An 18,482-nucleotide genomic window follows, 5' to 3' on the forward strand; every position below is an offset into this window, starting at 1 on the left:
CCAAAACTCAACCTACCTGACCTCCAAGCTGGTCGTCTGTCAGCATCTGGGACAGCAACACAAAAGTTTTCACTGGATCCCATCTATTAAGTATTCAGGCTGGGGCCCCTCAAATCACAGTAAAGAACCATTGTTCTGTGGCAGGGGTTCCCAATCTCTTTTACCCATGAACCACGAGTTAGGGAGCAACACAAGCATGAAAAAAGTCCCTTGGGTGCATCAAAGTTTGTTCAGTCTAAATAACCCAATACAGGCATGGGACCTGTTATCCAGAATCCTCGGGGTTACTGACCCTAGTCACTGGGGACAGTTTCACAAAAGCAGCTGTTGGTAGCCGACAGCAGCCAGGGTTAGCATTACAGGTATGGGACCTTTTAACCAGAATGTACAAGGCCTGTGGTTTTTCCGGGTAAGAGGTCTTTCCTTAATGTTGATCTCCATACCTTTAGTCTTCTCAAAAATATTATAACCCAGTAGTATTGTTTTGGCTCCAGTAAGTATTATTTATATCTTAGTTGGGATAAGGTACAGGTACAGGACCTGTTATCCAGAATGCCCGGGACCGGTGGTTTTCCGGGTAATGGATCTTTCAGTAGTTTGGATCTTCATACCTTAAGTCTACTAGAAAATGATTTAAACATTAAATAGACCCAATAAGGATTAATTATATCTTAGTTGGGATCAGGTACAAGCTACTGTTTTATTATTACATAAAAAATAAAAATGAAAAAATGTGGATTATTTGATTGTAATGGAGTCTATAGGAGATGGCCTTTCCGTATAATGTGTTTACGGATAATGGATCCCATACCTGTATTACAAATTTGGGCCTGAATCTAGTCATTCCCTGTTACTACCATGCCCATCATCCAATGCCTGTCAGGTCCTTTCTAGTAAGCCCCACTATTCAGGAAACCACAAAAAGTTGGCATGGAATCATTGCCACTGGATACCCACCCCTACTCATAGTGGTCTGCACAAATTTGTACAGGTATGGGCAGGGCAGCCATCAGGGGGGGACAGGGGGGACAGTTGTAAGGGGGGCCTGGCCACGCCACACTTTCTTGATTAGCCAGGCCCCCCTGCTTTCTGAGAGCTGCTGACTTAGGGAAGGCAGGACGGGAGCACAAGGGGAGGTATCTTCTGTCCATTACTTCCCCTTATTGGTCACTGAGTTTAAGTCCCGGTTGAGCTGCTCAGGAAATGGATAGCTGAGGTTTGAACTTCTCCTCCAGCTCATCCAATCACCATGCAGCTTTACCAGGACTTGAAATGCTGTGACCAATAAGGGAAGAAAATGCTGTCACTGGAAGAAGATGCAGCCTGTGCTCCCCTCCTCCCTTCTGTAGTTGGCAGCTCACTGACAGCAGGTGGGTCACACTAATGAAGTAAGTGCAACATCGCAGGGCCCCCCTAAAGGTAACCCTTTGTGGTCCCTGTTGTGTGGTGGGGCCCTGGGCACCAATTTGTTTTTAAACTTCTGGGGGGGCAAGTTTTTTTACATGGACATTTAAGGGGAGTCCAGGCCAATTTTCGTAGGGGTGGGGCCCTGGCCACCAATTTTGTTTCCCCATGTGGGGTCCTAGCTACCAATATTTTTTTAATGGGGGGCCCTGACCACAAATGTTTTTTGTAATGGGGGGGGCCCTGACCACAAATATTTTTTTTTATTAACATGTGGGAACATTTTTTTTAGTGTGTGGTGGACCTGTAGGTGGGGCTTGTGGTGGGCGCAGCCCAGGGGGCCCAGAAAATTTTTTCGTATTGGGCCCTGCAATTTCTGATGGCGGCCCTGCAATTTCTGATGGCGGCCCTGGGTATGGGATCCGGTATCTGGAAAACCATTATCCAGAAAGCTCCAAATCATGGTAAGGCCATCTCCCATAGACTCCACTTTAATCAAATAATTACAATGTTTTTTTTCTCTGTAATAATAAAACAGTAGCTTGTACTTGATCCCAGGTATAATTTATCCTTATTGGAGGCAAAACCTATCCTTTTGGGTTTAATGAATGTGTAAATGATTTATAAGCAGACAAAGTATGGAAATCCAAATTATGGAAGGATCCCTTATGTAGAAAACCTCAGGTAAAATAGATCCCATACCTTAATAAACAAATTACCATGAGAGACAGTTTAAATACAGGACAACACAGACTCATTCATTCAACCCATAACCTCGGAGTCCATGTCCCAGTGTTGCAGAGTAGGACATTTCTGATTTATGTCTTTTTCCATCTGGGGGCCAACATTTTCTCTAAGGTGGGCCTTGTTTAATGTCACTTGAAGAGCATTACCGAGCATCATTTTCCTGCCTGTAAGCTCTATTGATGCAGTAGCCAGAAATATTAGCCAGCAGGCACAAAAACGTGTCCGACACCTGCCTGACGAATTGTTGTGTGGGTACAAAGTGTGACAAATGGCTGCTCCAGCTCAGTGCGTGGCATAAGAAGAGTAAGTCGCTGCTGCTGCTTCATTCATCTTCCTCAGCCCCAGCACTAACGAACGGTTAAATCAAGGCTAATCAAACTCATTGTACCTCACTGACAGCAGCAAAAGCAAAAACGTTAAACAAATGGCAGCATTTTCCCCGTTACAGAAATGCCATTTTACAGAGATTAGAAAAATACAGGACGTTAGTCAGCTCTATTTGACAGTTTGCCAGGAACAGGTAGAAAAAACTACTTTTTGTTTATATATCAGCAGAAAAAGCATATTTGCAATTATTTATTATTTATAATTATTTTTCATGGGATCCGTTATCTGAAAACACGTCATTCCAAATTACAGGAAGGCCATCACCCACAGACTCCAGAATGCTTTGGACTTGGTTTTTCGGATAAGTGATCTTTCCGTAATTTGGATTTCCATATCTAAAGTCTACTAAAATAACATTTAAACATTAAATAAACCCAATACGATTGTCTTGTCTCCGATAAGGATAATATCTTAGTTAGAAACAAGTACAAGGTACTCTCTTAATATTATAGAGAAAAAGGAAATTGTTTTTTTTAAATTTTATTTGATTAAAATAGAGTCTATGGGGCAAATTTACTAACCAGCCGAAATTTCGCCAGCGTCTGCTTCGCAGCCATCGCCACACTTCACCAGGAAAAAATTTGCCCAGACAACCCTAATTTATTAACATATGGTTTCGCTAGCGAATTTTCGGTAGCGTTACTTCAGCCATGCAAGCAAACTAAAGTGAAGATGTGCTAGCGTTCATTTCTGAACGCTTGTGCTCAGGTTGATTTACATATGGCGGGAAATTTAAAGTTGAATGGACGTTTTTATGTTATATGTGGCAGCAAATACATTTCATTCCCACTGTTAATGACACAAGTCCAGGGAACCTTAATGAAGACATTAGAGTTGTTATAATACCCTACACATGAACCCACTGTATAGTTAGGGGCAGATTTATCAAGGGTCAAAGTGAATTAGAGGGAATTTTAGATGTAAAAAAATTCGAAATACAAAGTCCATTTTTGGATACTTCGACCATCGAATAGGATACTACGACTTCGAATTTACTTCGAATTCGATTCAAAGTTAAAATCGTTCGAATATTCGACCATTCGATAATCGAAGTACTGTCTCTTTAAAAAAACTTCGACTTCAATACTTCGCCAACTTAAACCTGCCGAAGTGCTATGTTAGCCTATGGTGACTTTCTAGACCATTTTTCTAAGTCTTTACACATCGAAGTAAAATCGTTCGATCGTACGCTAAAATCGTTCGAATCATTCGATTCGAACGATTTTACTTTGATCGTTCGATGGCCAAATTCGGTTAAAAATCCTTCGACTTCGATATTCGAAGGCTATCACTCTGAAAAAAGGAAAAGACACCAGCATTTTTGGACTTTGATGCATTTTCCACTCACAGAATGATGTAAGTGACAGAAGATTGAGGAAGATCTAACTACTTTAATGCACTTCGTCTGGTCTGAGGAGGCGAAGGCAACTCTGGCGAAAGAGATAACGTTCAGTAAAATTCACATTTTAGTGAATTTGCAGAGTAGCGTCCGTTCGCCAGAGCGAAAAGTCGCCTGCCAATAGAGTGTGAATGACCACTAGCCAATTAGTGCCTGTCCCCGTTAGTAAATCCGGGATGTCCCTGCGGGTGGCAACGCTGGCGAAAAGTCGCTAACGTTAGCCACTTCACCCTATGGGAGATGGCCTTCCTGTAATTTGGAGCTTTCTGGATAATGGATCCCATACCTGTAATTCTTTTAAAAAGTTTCCTTTTATGCTGAAATAATAAAACAGTACCGTGTACAGATATGGGATCCATTGTCCGGAAACCCATTATCCAGAAAGCCTCGAATTATGGAATGGCCATCTCCCACAGACTCCATTATAATGAAATAATCCAAATTTTTAGAAATTATTTCCTTCTCTGTCATAATAAAACAGTAGCTTGTACTTGATCCAAACTAAGATATAATTAATCCTTATTGGAGGCAAAACCAGCCTATTGGGTTTTTTAATGTTTAAATGATTTTGTAGGATATTTGAGGTATGAAGATCCAAATTACAGAAAGATCCGTTTCCTAGCATTCTGGATAACAGGACCTATACCTGTACCTTATCCCAACTAAGATATAATTAATCCTTACTGGAGCCAACACAATACTACTGGGTTATAATATTTTTGAGCAGACTAAAGGTAAGGAGATTGAGATTAAGGAAAGACCCCTTACCCGGAAATCAACAGGCCCTGAGCATTCTGGATAAAAGGTCCCATGCCTGTAATGCTAACTCTGGCTGTCAGCTACCAACAGCTGCTTTTGTGAAACTGTCCCCAGTTACTAGGGTCAGTGACCCCAGCAACATGCTGAATGTGCCCTGACAGCTTTATAGCAGGGACAATTGTTGGGAACTGCTAGAGCCTAGAGCTGGGAAAGGGAAGAACACACTTTTTTGGCATTTTCTTTTTACATGCTCCTCTATGCTGTGCTGCTGTCAGTTTCCCATAATGGTCTCTGCTGTAACAGGGCCAGACAACATTCAAAAAGGTTACCAGGTCACCAACCCTAGCAACCAGGGAGCCATTCAGCTGCAACTGCTCTTGATAGATGACAGCAGCCAAAGTTTTCAAAGCAAAATAAGAAACGACCATTATTCATTGACATCTATTAAATGCTGCTTTGTCTGCTGGTATGCCTGTCCTAGTTTTCACTTTATCTATATTTATAAACAACAATAGAAGTGGAGAATTAATTTCTTTCATAAGCTCTGCACATCAGGAGATAGAATTGATCAGACTTTATCCAATATCCATCTTATAGAAGTCTTTAGCTGGTGCCAATATATTATTATGGATGCAGATCCTCGTTTAAAAGCTTGCCAAATACTGGAAACATTGATACAAACATGAACATGGTCACCCTCCTCACCATCGGAGGTAAATACAAGTAGCAAAAGTTTGTACCAGGTCTAGTGACATGTCCACCAATCAGCAGGCAGCAACATTATCCTGAATATTATTTGTGACAATAGCACTTAGTACTACATTATTTAAAATGTGGTTTGTCAAGATTTTTGCCCATCCAAGTCGTGTTGCAAGCTGGACTGATCCGATGGCTCGTCCAATAAAAAGGTAATAATAAATAGAAATCGGAGTAACCATTATACCTTAAAGGGATACTGTCATGGGGAAAAACATTTTTTCAAAACAAATCAGTTAATAGTGCTGCTCCAGCAGAATTCTGCACTGAAATCCATTTCTCAAAAGAGCAAACAGATTTTGTTATATTCAATTTTGAAATCTGACATGGGGCTAGACATTTTGTCAATTTCCTAGCTGCCCCCAGTCATGTGACTTGTGCCTGCACTTTAGGAGAGCAATGCTTTCTGGCAGGCTGCTGTTTTTCCTTCTCAATGTAACAATGTGTCGCAGTGGGACATGGGTTTTTACTATTGAGTGTTGTTCTTTGATCTACCAGGCAGCTGTTATCTTGTGTTAGGGAGCTGTTATCTGGTTACCTTTCATTTGTTCTTTTGTTTGGCTGCTGGGGGGAAAAGGGAGGGGGTGATATCACTCCAACTTGCAGTACAGCAGTAAAGAGTGACTGAAGTTTATCAGAGCACAAGTCACATGACTTGGGCAGCTGGGAAATTGACAATATGTCTAGCCCCATGTCAGATTTCAAAATTGAATATAAAAAAATCTGTTTGCTCTTTTGAGAAATGGATTTCAGTGCAGAATTCTGCTGGAGCAGCACTATTAACTGATTCATTTTGAAAAAATTTTTTTCCAATGACAGTATCCCTTTAAGGTTTTTGTTTTTATCCAGTACAGGACCTGTTATCCAGAATGCTTGGGACCTGGAGCTTTCTCGATGAGGGGCCCTTACATAATTTGGATCTCCATGCCTTATGTCTGCATTAAATAAACCCAATAGGATTGTTTTGCCTATCCAGGTATGGGACCTGTTATCCAGTAATGCTTGGGACCTGGCATTTTCTGGATAACGTATCTTTCCATAATTTGGATCTTCATACTGGGTCTCTTGCCTTCAGGATTGCTTGCTCACTTCTTTAAAATGCCTTTTGAGAAGTTGGTGCTAATTTTCATTAGCAAACAATCTGGTACAGGTATGGAATCTTTCATCCATAATGCCCAGGAGCTGGGGTTTCTGGATAACAAATCTTTCAGTAATTTGGATCTTCATACCTTAAGTCTACTAGAATCTCATGTAAACATTAAATAAACCCAATAGGCTGGTTTTGCCGCCAATAAGGATTAATTATATCTTAGTTGGGATCAAGTACAAGCTACTGTTTTATTATTACAGAGAAAAAAGAAATCATTTTTAAAAACTTGGATTATTTTATTATAATGGAGTCTATGGGAGATGGGCTTTCTGTAATTTGGAGCTTTCTGGATAATGGGCTTCCAGATAATGAATCCCATACCTGTATTAAAGATTAGTTGGGGGGAATGTAGACCTGCATAATGAACAAATTTGCACTAGGGATGCACCAAATCCAGGATTCGGTTTGGGATTTGGCCGAATCCTTGTGCCTGGCCAAACTGAATCCGAATCTTAATTTGTATACATAAACTAGGGGTGGGTAGGGAAATCATGTGACTTTTTGTCACAAAAGAAGATTTTTTTTTCCACTTTTATTCTTCATTAGACTTTTTAATGCATTGCGAATAATGAAGAGGGCATAAAATTTTGGAGTAGACAAATCAAGTTTTTCATTAAGAAGTTTTATTACATACACTGCACATTATCGCAAACTATAACATTCGCAGTCGCTATCCTACTGTTGTGCGCGGGGCAAAGTGTTTGCAAAGGCAAAACTGTCCACTTTGCGAACATTTATTCACATTTTGAACTTATCGCGAATGATTTTTTTGTGTTAGTGACCAATATTACATTCCTCCAGCGATATCTTCGTTGGGATCAAATACAAGGATCTGCTTTATTATTACATAGAATAAGAAATTTGTTTTTTAAAAATGTGAAGATTTTGGGACCTGTAGTTCTGCAACTTACCAGATCCAAACACAACACCAGAGACACCCAACCTGGCTGATGAATTTAGTGGCTAAATTCCAGGATAAAATAACTGAGTACATATGGACATGCGCCGACACTTATAAAAGACATGACTGGATATATTTTGGTGGGATCACACAGATAACTTGGTAGCCAAAACTAGACTGAAATAACAGATAACACGCCAGTTTTAAAATGAAGCTCAGCAATGATTACATTTATACAAAACTAACCATAAGTTTTTTTCAGAATAGGTTTATATCCAAGATGTACTGCAGTGTCTTGGTCTTTTTTGAAAGGTACCCAGATTTACTCATATAATGTTGATTAAGGAAGTTCTAATGTTAAGAACCCCGGACAGAACCTCAACCTTCCCCAGCTTGACTTAAATCTGAAAAATTAACCCTATATCATTTAAATTGATCTTACTTAAAATTACTTATATTCTCTTTAAAGAGAGCCTAGGACAGAAAACTGGTGGAATAGGCCTCTACTGCAGGACCAAGGCTAAGGCAACAGAGGATTATTTGAACCCAAACATGGTCAGATAAGGATATATACATTATGAATGATGGCATTCTTGTTTCATAAACATCGAGTGCCAATGGAATTCTATGGAACTGCAAAATAAGATACAAGCCTTTTATTAATATCCTGCCTGACCTACAACTCCCAGCATCCCATGACAGTTGCACAAGCCCTCACTTTCTTTTCTGCCACTTTTGTGAGAACATCTGCATTTAAGGCTTTATACCGCTGAGTGGGAATCCACATACCAATGCTTTTAGAATTGCAAGTTTTAGGGCTTAGATTGCAAGCTCTTTGGACTATGAACATCCATTTGTCTGTAAAAACTCTTCTCTCATTACCTCCTCACATTCTCGCATTCAAGACTTTGCAAGGGCTGCACCCCTCCTCTGGAACTCTCTCCCACGGTCAGTCCGACTTTCTCCCAACCTTTCTGCTTTCAAGAAATCTCTGAAAACGCACTTCTCTCGAGAAGCCTACCCTCACTCTGCTTAACTACCAAACGTAACACCACATACAATACCACATTTCTCACCCACTTAACACCTTGTGTATTACTCCCTTCCCTTTAGACTGTATGCCTATGCATAGGGCCTTCCTCACCTTTTTGTACCTGTATCGATTGTGATGTATGTAACTCCATATGTTCTATGTATAGAATTCATGTCATTTAGTTGTATAATCACATTTACTTTACAGTGCTACGCAATATGTTGGCGCTATATAAATACATGTTAATAATAATAATAATAATAATAATAGATGCAAACTGTCCTTCCAAGTGGCCCAGGATACATTACCCAGCATTCCTTAGAGGTCAACCATGCAGGTCTGGACTGAGAATTAAAATAGGCCCTGGCATTTCAGGTACACAGAGGCCCAAACAGCCCCCACCAGCCAACTAAATACTGATTTTCTATGGCACCTTACAGCAGCCCCTCTGGCATTTGCCAGAACCCACAGATTGCCAGTCCGGGCCTGCAACCATGTAAGTAATTTGCACTCTTACTCATATGGCTGACCCAGAGGACATGCAACTCAGGGTGTGACTACTACAACCGGACATGCTCACACCCACAGCACCTAAGTGATACCTACCACTTGACCCACTATGGCTTTATGATCCATTAGCCCCTCTACTCTTTACTGTGTAAGTCAGTATTTAAAAAACTTCCTAAAGTTTCAAATATCAAAATGTGCCTCTGTTTGATATTTTCCAATAAACTTTTGCCACAAGCTTTAGCTTGAGACCATTACCCCCAAGTTGTCCTTCACTTCCTTCTCCAGAGATATATAACATTTTCTTGCTTGTAATTATTCTTTGCTACATAAATACCAGCTACCCTTAGCAGATTCTGTTAATGATGCATTTCTTAGACTCACATAAGAGCAATATCCATGGAGCTTTAATTGTCCCAGTATAAACTACTCGATAAACAGAGCTCTGTTTGCTTCCAGGACAGGCTTGTTATCTGAAACTTGGCTTTGTGCAAATAGCAATTTACAATCCCTGGGCAGATAAGAATCCTTTATTAATATTATTCTTTATATATAAAGCACAGACATATGGTGACAACACTCCACAGGCAGACGGCACTTCTGGACATTGTTTATTTTGAAAACTGCTGTAAACGGTGACAATGCAAAAGTCTGCCCACTTCTTTACCATCTGAACAATGGGGGCGACTAAGAGAGTGAGTGACAAAGTACAGATTCTCAGCAGAATAAGAAATGATTTTTCATTCACAAAGAACAGTTGGCACAGCTGAGCTGCGTGTTTCACTAGATGCAAGGCTAAAAGGATTATATATCTAGATATAGATATAGATATAGATATATATATACATACATACATACATATAGTCTTCAAAGATATTGGTGCACAGATGTGTTGCAAAAGTTAAATATATACACACACACACACACACACACACAAGGAGGAGCTGTATCCATAACATCAGTCCCTTACTTAAAATCGAATTACTCTCTATTCCGTACCTTCATCTGTTCTCTCCCCATATGCTAACAGTCTGCCGTTACATCGTTCACTGCTCACACGGGAAGTAAATATTCACGACATGAAAAATGTATCATCCATAAAGCCAGGAATAAAAGAACAATCTGTTATTTCCACGGCTCTCGAACCATTATAAACTCTGTTATCTGATCCAGCTTAAAAACATCATTTTCAACGACAGACATATACGTGATAAGTGCCGGATATAAAGATTTTGCATAAAGCCTGCGCTGCATAGAGAGATAGAGAGACACTAGTTTGCACAATACATTAATTTCTGCTGACATCTCTCTTTCTCGCTCTTGCTGTCTTGGAAAGTTGACAAGTTATTATAGATACAATAGGAGTATCTGCCCAAAGATACCCTCAGGGGGTTCCACCCACAAACCTACCAGCAAGATACTATCATCTCTAGCATATGCACAAAGTGTGGGATAACTAAGCAGCCCTCTGGTGTTCCAGATTGCAATGAGAAAATTCTCTTTCCCGGGCTCGGGGAGAATGAATGCAGCAGGAACTTTAAGGACAAGCTGAAAACTACATCCATTCTTCATGAGCATTTCTCAGCACCCACCTGAAGGCCTCTTCTTCTGAGGATACTGGGCTCGTCCATGACTGTAGACCCTGAAGATCCTGCTAGTTCCCCCACAACAGTTGATCCATGCTCCGGAGTACACTGTACCTTAGCACCGAGCGTGCTAATTCACATCCAAGCAGCTGCTAAACACTTACATCACGATTTATCTGATTGGAGAGGGACCATCAGCTGACCAGCCTTTGGTTATTCACTCCGGCAACTTCAGAGATCATGAATGCATGCAGTACTTGTGCTGGAAAGCAGCAAGTGGGCTCCACTCTCCCCTTGCACATTCATCCTGCGATTAGACGTAGGAAATCCTGGGAGTATTGTTACACTGCAAATACAATACTCCATCCTGAACGAACAGCCAGCTGCTCCAGCACTTTCTGAGGCTACTGGAAGGTCAAAGCATCTGTAGGAAGGAGCTCGGACACATCCGAGAAGGAAAATAAAAATGTAACAGTTGAATGCAACCAACTGCTGTCAGTGAGGAGCGCAAGCAAATTGAGCTCATCTTTCTGATGCAACCAGGGGGATAAAACAGCCCTGGAAATGATTAAGCACCGGGGGTCTTTTTTTTCCTTTTGGGGGAGCTTTATTTGAAATGTCACCCACAGATAATAAAGTGATAGATTTAGAAACCCTTTGATCGTATCCATTTGGAATAGCCTGTGTGTTTTTCTTTAGAAAAGAATAAAAAAAGATTAAGGGGGAGCAAGATAACTTTATCTTTAGTTTAGCCAATGAGGAGCAGGCTACAATTTCAATCATATGCAATTTCACAGTCTGCCTCTGCTTGTTTTCTGTGCTCATTCTCATCTTATTTCAATTCACTGTGACCACGGAATGAATTTTAAGTATTCTCTTTGCCCATAAGCTCCTCAACCATAAACAGAATGAAATAATGACTTGCTAATCAAAGGAACGTGAGCGCCAGCAACGCAGAGTGCAAATCTGGATTCCAGGCTCCTCGCTGCATTGTTTTGGAACCAGAGACTGCGTCTATTGCGCTTTAAAGTACATGGGAAACTCAAAAGTGACATTTTGCCTAATGAAAGAAAATGTCATTTGAAGCAACTTTTCAATATACATGCATTACAATGTTGTTTCGTAAAAGTAAGCAAAACCAGTCTGCTGCTTTCTTTTTTTTTTCTGACTTTTTAAACAATGTTGCACAGAGTCAGACTGGGGCCAGTGATACACCGACCCAGTCTGTCTCGACAACCCCCTCTGCCCTAATCACGGCCCCAAGGATAGATACTAAGGTAAGTTCTGGTGGGGATGGGGGGCGAGGCAGCCCCTGATGTGGTAGCCCTGGTGGGCTCAGACCAGTCTGGTGCTGATGTAGCAGAAGTCATCTCTCTGTAGCCGAGACAGTTTTATTAATCATTCAGCAGGGCCAGTCCTGTCAAATATGGGACCCAATTGGGACAATTTGCTGCTGGCTACTGACAAACCAAGTTTAAAGGAAAATAGGGCACACAGGGGCAGGAGAGAGACAGAGGGAGGAAAAAGGGGCACAAAAGAGAGTGAAGAAATAATATAGTAGACTGGGTCAATCGGGGCTGGGGCAGGTTTAACCGACTCAAGTTGGGAGCAGGCTCGGTTGGGTTGGGGATTAGGCTGGGGCTATCAGGGTTGGAGGCATGCTGGGCCTATCAGGGCTGGTGCTATGCTGGGCCTACCAGAATTGGGGCTGGGCTGGGCCTATGAGAGTTGGGGGCGGACTTAGTATGTGGAGTAAGGATGGACTGGGCCTATGGAATTAGGGGCGGGCTGGGCATTATGTTCTGGGGCAGGGCCGGGCCAAGGTATTTTCGCACACCCTAGGCAAGGGCTTCAAGCAGTGCCCCCACCCCCCACCTGGTCCTGCATTACCATTTCTCACTTTACCAATCATATTGTCCTTTGTACCTGTGCCAGCACCTGTCATATTGCCTCCATTTGTACCTGTGCCAGCATAAGCTAAAACATCCAATCTGTACCTATACCAGCAGCAGCCAAAAAAATCCATCATACTGCCCCTAATTTGTACCTGTGCAGGAGCCAGAAATCCATCATATTGCCCCACACATCTGTGTACTTGCCAAAGGAAGCGCACACATAGAGTAGTATTGTCTAAATTAAGATAAGTAATGAAGCCAATAGAGCCACAGAGAGTTTAAAATAGTGCCTGGAGAGCTATATTGCAGAAGATCCACCGCTGTGATATTCCTCAAGATTCCCTCTTTTGGGTATATACTCAAGATTTCTTGGAATTTTGATGCATATAATAATGTTGGTCCTTCGTCTTAAGTTCCCTGCAGCCATCCACCAAGTAGTGTAACGAAGGGATAAAGCAAAATATAGTACAATATTGCTTTAATAAATGTTAAAAGCCACCACAAAACAACCAATTTTCTACTCACAAGGACAGCCAAACCATAAAGCATGTAGTACCCAAAGCAAAATAAAAGTCCGGACTTCTCTGGGACCAGGAAGGCTTCTCCTGTTGAGTCTGTGATCGGTGAATAAATCGAACTGCTCCAATAGCCTTCTGAAATCAATTTCTGGCTCTAACTCCTCTGATCCTTCCTTCTGCCTTTTTTGTCCCCTTGGAACTGGATGGCATTAAAAATCCTAATCTTCACTATTAAGTCTGTCCCGTATATGTATACGTAGAGGGCTAAATCTGGATCCACTATTCCTTACGAGGTTATCATTGGATCTTTGCTTGGCCCACATGCCTTCCCTACCGTGGGTACAATTATGAGTGGAATTATACATCTCCTATTGTATCTATATGTGTACCTGTGCCAGCAGCCACCATACCACCCTATGGACCTGAGCCAGCAGCAGCCAATTCCTCATATTGTCCCCAATCTGTACCTGTGGCAGCAGCCACAAATTCCACAATATTGCCCCCAAATATGTACTTGTGCCAGCAGGAGCCAAAAATCCATCATGCCCCTAATCATCTGTTTACCTGTGCTAGCAGCTGCCAAGAGGGAGGTGGGGAGTTCAAAAGGGGGTTGCAGCCCTGTCTGGGAGAATTCTCGTCCATGCTGAACCCTGGTGCGGGGCCCCTAGAGGCGCGGGGTGCATTTGGGCCCAATTAGTCCAATAGGCCTAAGGCCAGTCCTGTCAGTCAGCATCTGTTACATTGCCTCAAAAGCCAGAGCAACTAGAGCAGAGAAAATAGCCATTAAAAATATTGAATGAATGGATATTGCCAACTTGTTTATCTTGTACGTTGTGATTGGCCTAGTGTCCTAACTGTTCAGTGGTCATGTTTTTCAAATAGTGTTGAGTGATTGTAGAGTGGTGATTTCTTCTTAACCCCTGCGCTATATTTCTAACTTCTTCATAGCAGTGTCAACCGCATGAACCACAAAAACAAAGTGCAGAGCTATGCGCCTACGCAACATAGAATATTCTCCAAGAAAAGAATTGTAAATTCCCAGCAAGCCCATTGTACCATACAAAGATACAATGCTTGAAAACTGAGTTAAGCTAATTTTTCCTGCTGTAAGCAACTCAGATATGCTGGGAGTTCCAAAAACATAGCAAACCCAGCAGATGCAAAGGGAAATCAGAAATGAAGACAGTGAGCCTTTCAGACTGATAATGTTGACACAACCCTGAAGATACATTTCTCACACATATATAAACAGCAACACATTTGTAGAGGGTGCTGCAGCAGGCACTCTCACTGTCTCTACTATCACCCGCAGTTATCAGGTTGCAATGGGTAAAACCCTCTCCCATCAACTCTAATGCCATGTACCTGGTGGCTTTAAAAAAATTTCTGGAAAACTGTTTTTTTTTTATATAGGCAAATACTGTAAATTTGTAAACTACTGTCTTGTATACACAGCTATCAAATCATATTTATATATAGAAATAAAGATTTTTCTAAAATTAAACAGAAAAAAGCTGACAAATCTACAGTTACCACCCTTTTAAAATAGGGCACTCTTTTACTTAGGTGACCTGCAGAAATATTAAAAATAAATGTCAGACACCTGTTCAAGGTCTCAGCTAAGGGTTGGGCCAGCACTTGGCCAACTTGAAGCCACTACCTGCAGTCAGCTATAAACCAGATGGGACCATAAGTAGCACATGAATTTGTATGCTCCCACATGCATAACCTTATTATTAACTGTACTAAATTCATCTGCACTTACCATCCCAACTATAATCACTCCTGCAGGTATAAGAACTAAGGTCTCATGAACAAAAGCCCGAATATATAGGCCACAGAATGTAAAATTCTCTTACTGACAATCAATATTGCATTTACATGTCCAAAACAGCCACTTGCATCCATTCACGGCTGATGTACAAACCAAGGTTAAATAAGTGACAAAGGAAGTAGACAAACAAGCCTTCAGACTATTAGAACTGACAACAACTTCATCCCAGAGGACATCATGCTTTTATAAATCAGCCTTCTGGGTCTCTTGCCTTCAGGATTGCTTGCTCACTTCTTTAAAATGCCTTTTGAGAAGTGGGTGCTAATTTTTATTAGGAACAATCTGGTACAGGTATGGGATCTTTCATCCATAATGTTCAGGAGCTGGGGTTTTCTGGATAACAAATTTTTCAGTAATTTGAATCTTCATGCCTTAAGTCTACTAGAAAATCATGTAAACATTAAATAAACCAAATAGGCTGGTTTTGCTTCCAATAAGGATTAATTATTTCTTCGTTTGGATCAAGTACAAGAGACTTTTTTATTATTAATGAGAAAAATACAATTATTTATACAAATTTGAATAAAATGGAGTCTATGGTCGACAGCCTTTCCATAATTTGGAGCTTTCTGGATAATGGGTTTTCGGATAACTTATCCCATACCTGGATAATGGGTTTCCGGATAAGGGATCCCATACCTGTACATGCATGTTATTTTTGACCATTTAACTTGAGTGGCAGAATTTATTATAGCTTGTACTCAAAAAGGTTACATTACCGACCCTATAACTAGCTGACTTCTGTCTTCAGCAATGAACCAAAATAGGAAATGTGTACTTCATGTCAGCTGAAAGAAAGAGCTGTCCACATTGTGGTAAAATGACATGAACCACATTTAATTATAAACGCTGTAAAAGTTCCCTACTGCATCTTGAACTTCCTATACATTCACCAGGAAGCCCCATTAAGGGTCCAACGTAAAATAATGTATTTAACGTTTCCCAGGTGCAGCACCCAATGTGATTCTGTTGAGGTTTGTTCTGTAAAATGAACTCACCCCCAAATCTTTATAACCCTTTCTATGAAATTAATTGTGAATTTGATCAAATGAGTTGTAACATGTCTGTTCACATAAGTGCCCACTCAAACGTTCCTTTCCCATTTCCAAGCTATTTGAAGTAAAATGGAAAGGTTCCAAGTCAGTGAACAAAAACCCAGCATTCTATTGACGTTTGATGTATTGCTTAATATTCAAATCAGATTCACAGAAAAGGCAATTTATATACAATATTAAATACAGCAACAAATATGTGACCTGTTAAACAGAATGCTAGGGATTGGATAAGGGGTCTTTCTGTAATTTGGCTCTTCATACTTTAAGATTAATAAAAAAATATTTCAACATTAAATAAATCCAAGAGTATTAATGGGTGAATAAATTCACCAGGCATGGGTTCGTTGTGAATTTCCGCGTTTCCCCACCCATGAATAAATTCGAAATTAAATGCGGCAAAAATTTGCCTGCAAAAAATCCGGTTCGACATAAAAAAAAAAAATTGCACGCATTAAAATTGACGCCCATCAAAACTATTGGACGCACATTAACTTTAATGCATTTGGACAAAATAGTCCCGCATATAAAAATGTTTCGTTCGCCTCAAAATTTACACGCGCCAAACTTATTTTGACGCCCATTGACTTCAATGTGTTTCAAATTTATCGCCCATCACTATCCAAGAGGATTGCTTTGCCTCCAACAAGCATGAATTATATCTGCTTTGGGATCAAGTATAAATTACTGTTTTATTATTACAGAGAAAAAAAAGGAAAAATGTTAATAATTTATTAAAATGGAGAGTATAAGAGTAAATGTGTATTCTGCAATGATAATTAGGGATGCACCGAATCCAGGATTCAGTTCGGGATTCGGCCAGGATTCAGCCTTTTTCAGCAGGATTCAGATTTGGCCGAATCCTTGTGCCCGGCCGAACCAAATCGGAATCCTAATTTGCATATGCAAATTAGGGGCGTGAGGGAAATTGCATGACTTTTTGTCAGAAAACAAGGAAGTAAAAAAATTTTCCCCTTCCCACCCCTAATTTGCATATGCAAATTTGGGTTCGGATTCGGTTCGATATTCGGCCGAATCTTTCGCGAAGGATTCGGGGGTTCGGCCGAATCCAAAAAAGTGGATTCGGTGCATCCCTAATGATAATCAGTAGAAAGATTAGGAGGCTATGTTGACTGATCAGCCTGCTATCCAATAGGCGCCCAGATGATTAGATATGTTTGAGAATTTATTTGTGGATGGAGTGCATGGTTCATTAGCATTTGATTTGAGTTGATTAAGAAGATTTGCAGGTCCTTTTCCTTTCCTGAAGTTCTGATCATTCAGGCTGTGGCCACAAGTAATGGAGCATTACCACCTTAACGGATAGAGAATATGTGAGAATGTAGGGCCACCATTAGTGACAGAGGTCAAGCAGCACATGCACAATTTGCCACTAAACCAGAAATTCCATTTAAAGTCTCTTGACAAAGGGTCCAGCTCTGGATGGTAATGGGAAGCTGTTAACATGTTCCATTGTGTTTGCTTGAATTTGGGAAAATAAAAGCATATTATCCTGCTTCAGCTCAACTATTTATAATAAAGAGAGACCACGGCATAACACACAATGCTCTGCAGCTTTTAATTCAATCATTCCTGCCATCTTCTCGGAAAAGCAAATACGAAAATGCTTTATATTTAGACTTTTCCCCATGTGTCATATCTGACAAATACATCAGCAGCAATCAAGTCATTTCTAAGCTTTATATATTGGGAACAATTAGCATGGGTACCAGCGATCAAGATTGGGCTATTCTAAATTAAAACCGATCAAGAAAAGGAAACAAAAGTGCAGAAATACTGCTTCTGTTACCAATAATTGTTTTTAAAAAAAAAAAAACACCAAACATTAAAGAACCATAAAAACACAAAAATGAAGAAATAACTGTTTCTGCAAGTGCAAGTAATGCATTCAGTTTATAAGAGTAAACATAAAGGCAACGACTAAACATCCTTTTAGGCATCTCATATCTGTAACAAGGTTTTTATTTTCTCCATAATGTTCTCGACCAAAGCACAGTCAGTTTTGCTTGAGTGAGATTACCCTGGATTGTGCCCAACAAGACGACTTGTTTCTTTAGTGTCACAATGCCCAATTCTGCCCAAGGAACCACTACTAGCTGAACATTTTACAACATTTAAGGGAATGTTAACCCAAGTAAATATCCCAAGACTCCATCTTAATAACTTTGGCTTGGTTGGATTGACATTTGACTTTATTTTTTTATACAAGTTATAACTAAGCCCATTAACTGAAAGAACATTGGATTGAACTTGATTGTGAAAAAAGAGCTACTTTTGGTTTTATGCCTTTTATTGTTGGACCAATATTATTACGTGCGCCTTTCCTATTGAAAAAATCGGCAATTTCTCTCAAGGTAATAAATTTACAAATTCTGAGATTGAAGTTTTCCAAGAACCTTACTTTGATATTGTATCTGTTCTACATAGTAAATGGAGTAGTATTACTAGTGATTTTAAGAAGAATCTTCTTTTCCAAGACTCTATTTTTGTGTGGAAACATTTATTATCTCGACATAACCATAGTTATACACAA

At 40.3% G+C, this 18,482-nt stretch overlaps 1 protein-coding gene across 7 annotated transcripts in view; it reads right to left on the minus strand.

Annotated features, from left to right (window-relative positions):
* mast4.S (microtubule associated serine/threonine kinase family member 4 S homeolog) overlaps positions 1 to 18,482 on the minus strand; it is a 332,602-nt gene that overhangs the window by 190,819 nt on the left and 123,301 nt on the right. Inside the window, exon 1 of one of the 7 annotated variants that reach the window (XM_041580532.1) lies at positions 10,636 to 10,956. The exons of 5 other annotated variants lie outside the window; for them this stretch is intronic. In XM_041580532.1, coding sequence (XP_041436466.1) covers positions 10,636 to 10,674 — 39 coding nt within the window. In that variant the 5' untranslated portion in view covers positions 10,675 to 10,956. Of the gene's footprint in view, positions 1 to 10,635; positions 10,957 to 18,482 lie in introns of those variants that run through there. One more of the 7 variants, XM_041580535.1, reaches the window with a different exon arrangement.

The sequence above is a fragment of the Xenopus laevis genome, chromosome 1S (genome assembly GCF_017654675.1).
Source record: "Xenopus laevis strain J_2021 chromosome 1S, Xenopus_laevis_v10.1, whole genome shotgun sequence".
In the NCBI taxonomy this organism is placed as follows: Eukaryota; Metazoa; Chordata; class Amphibia; order Anura; family Pipidae; genus Xenopus; species Xenopus laevis.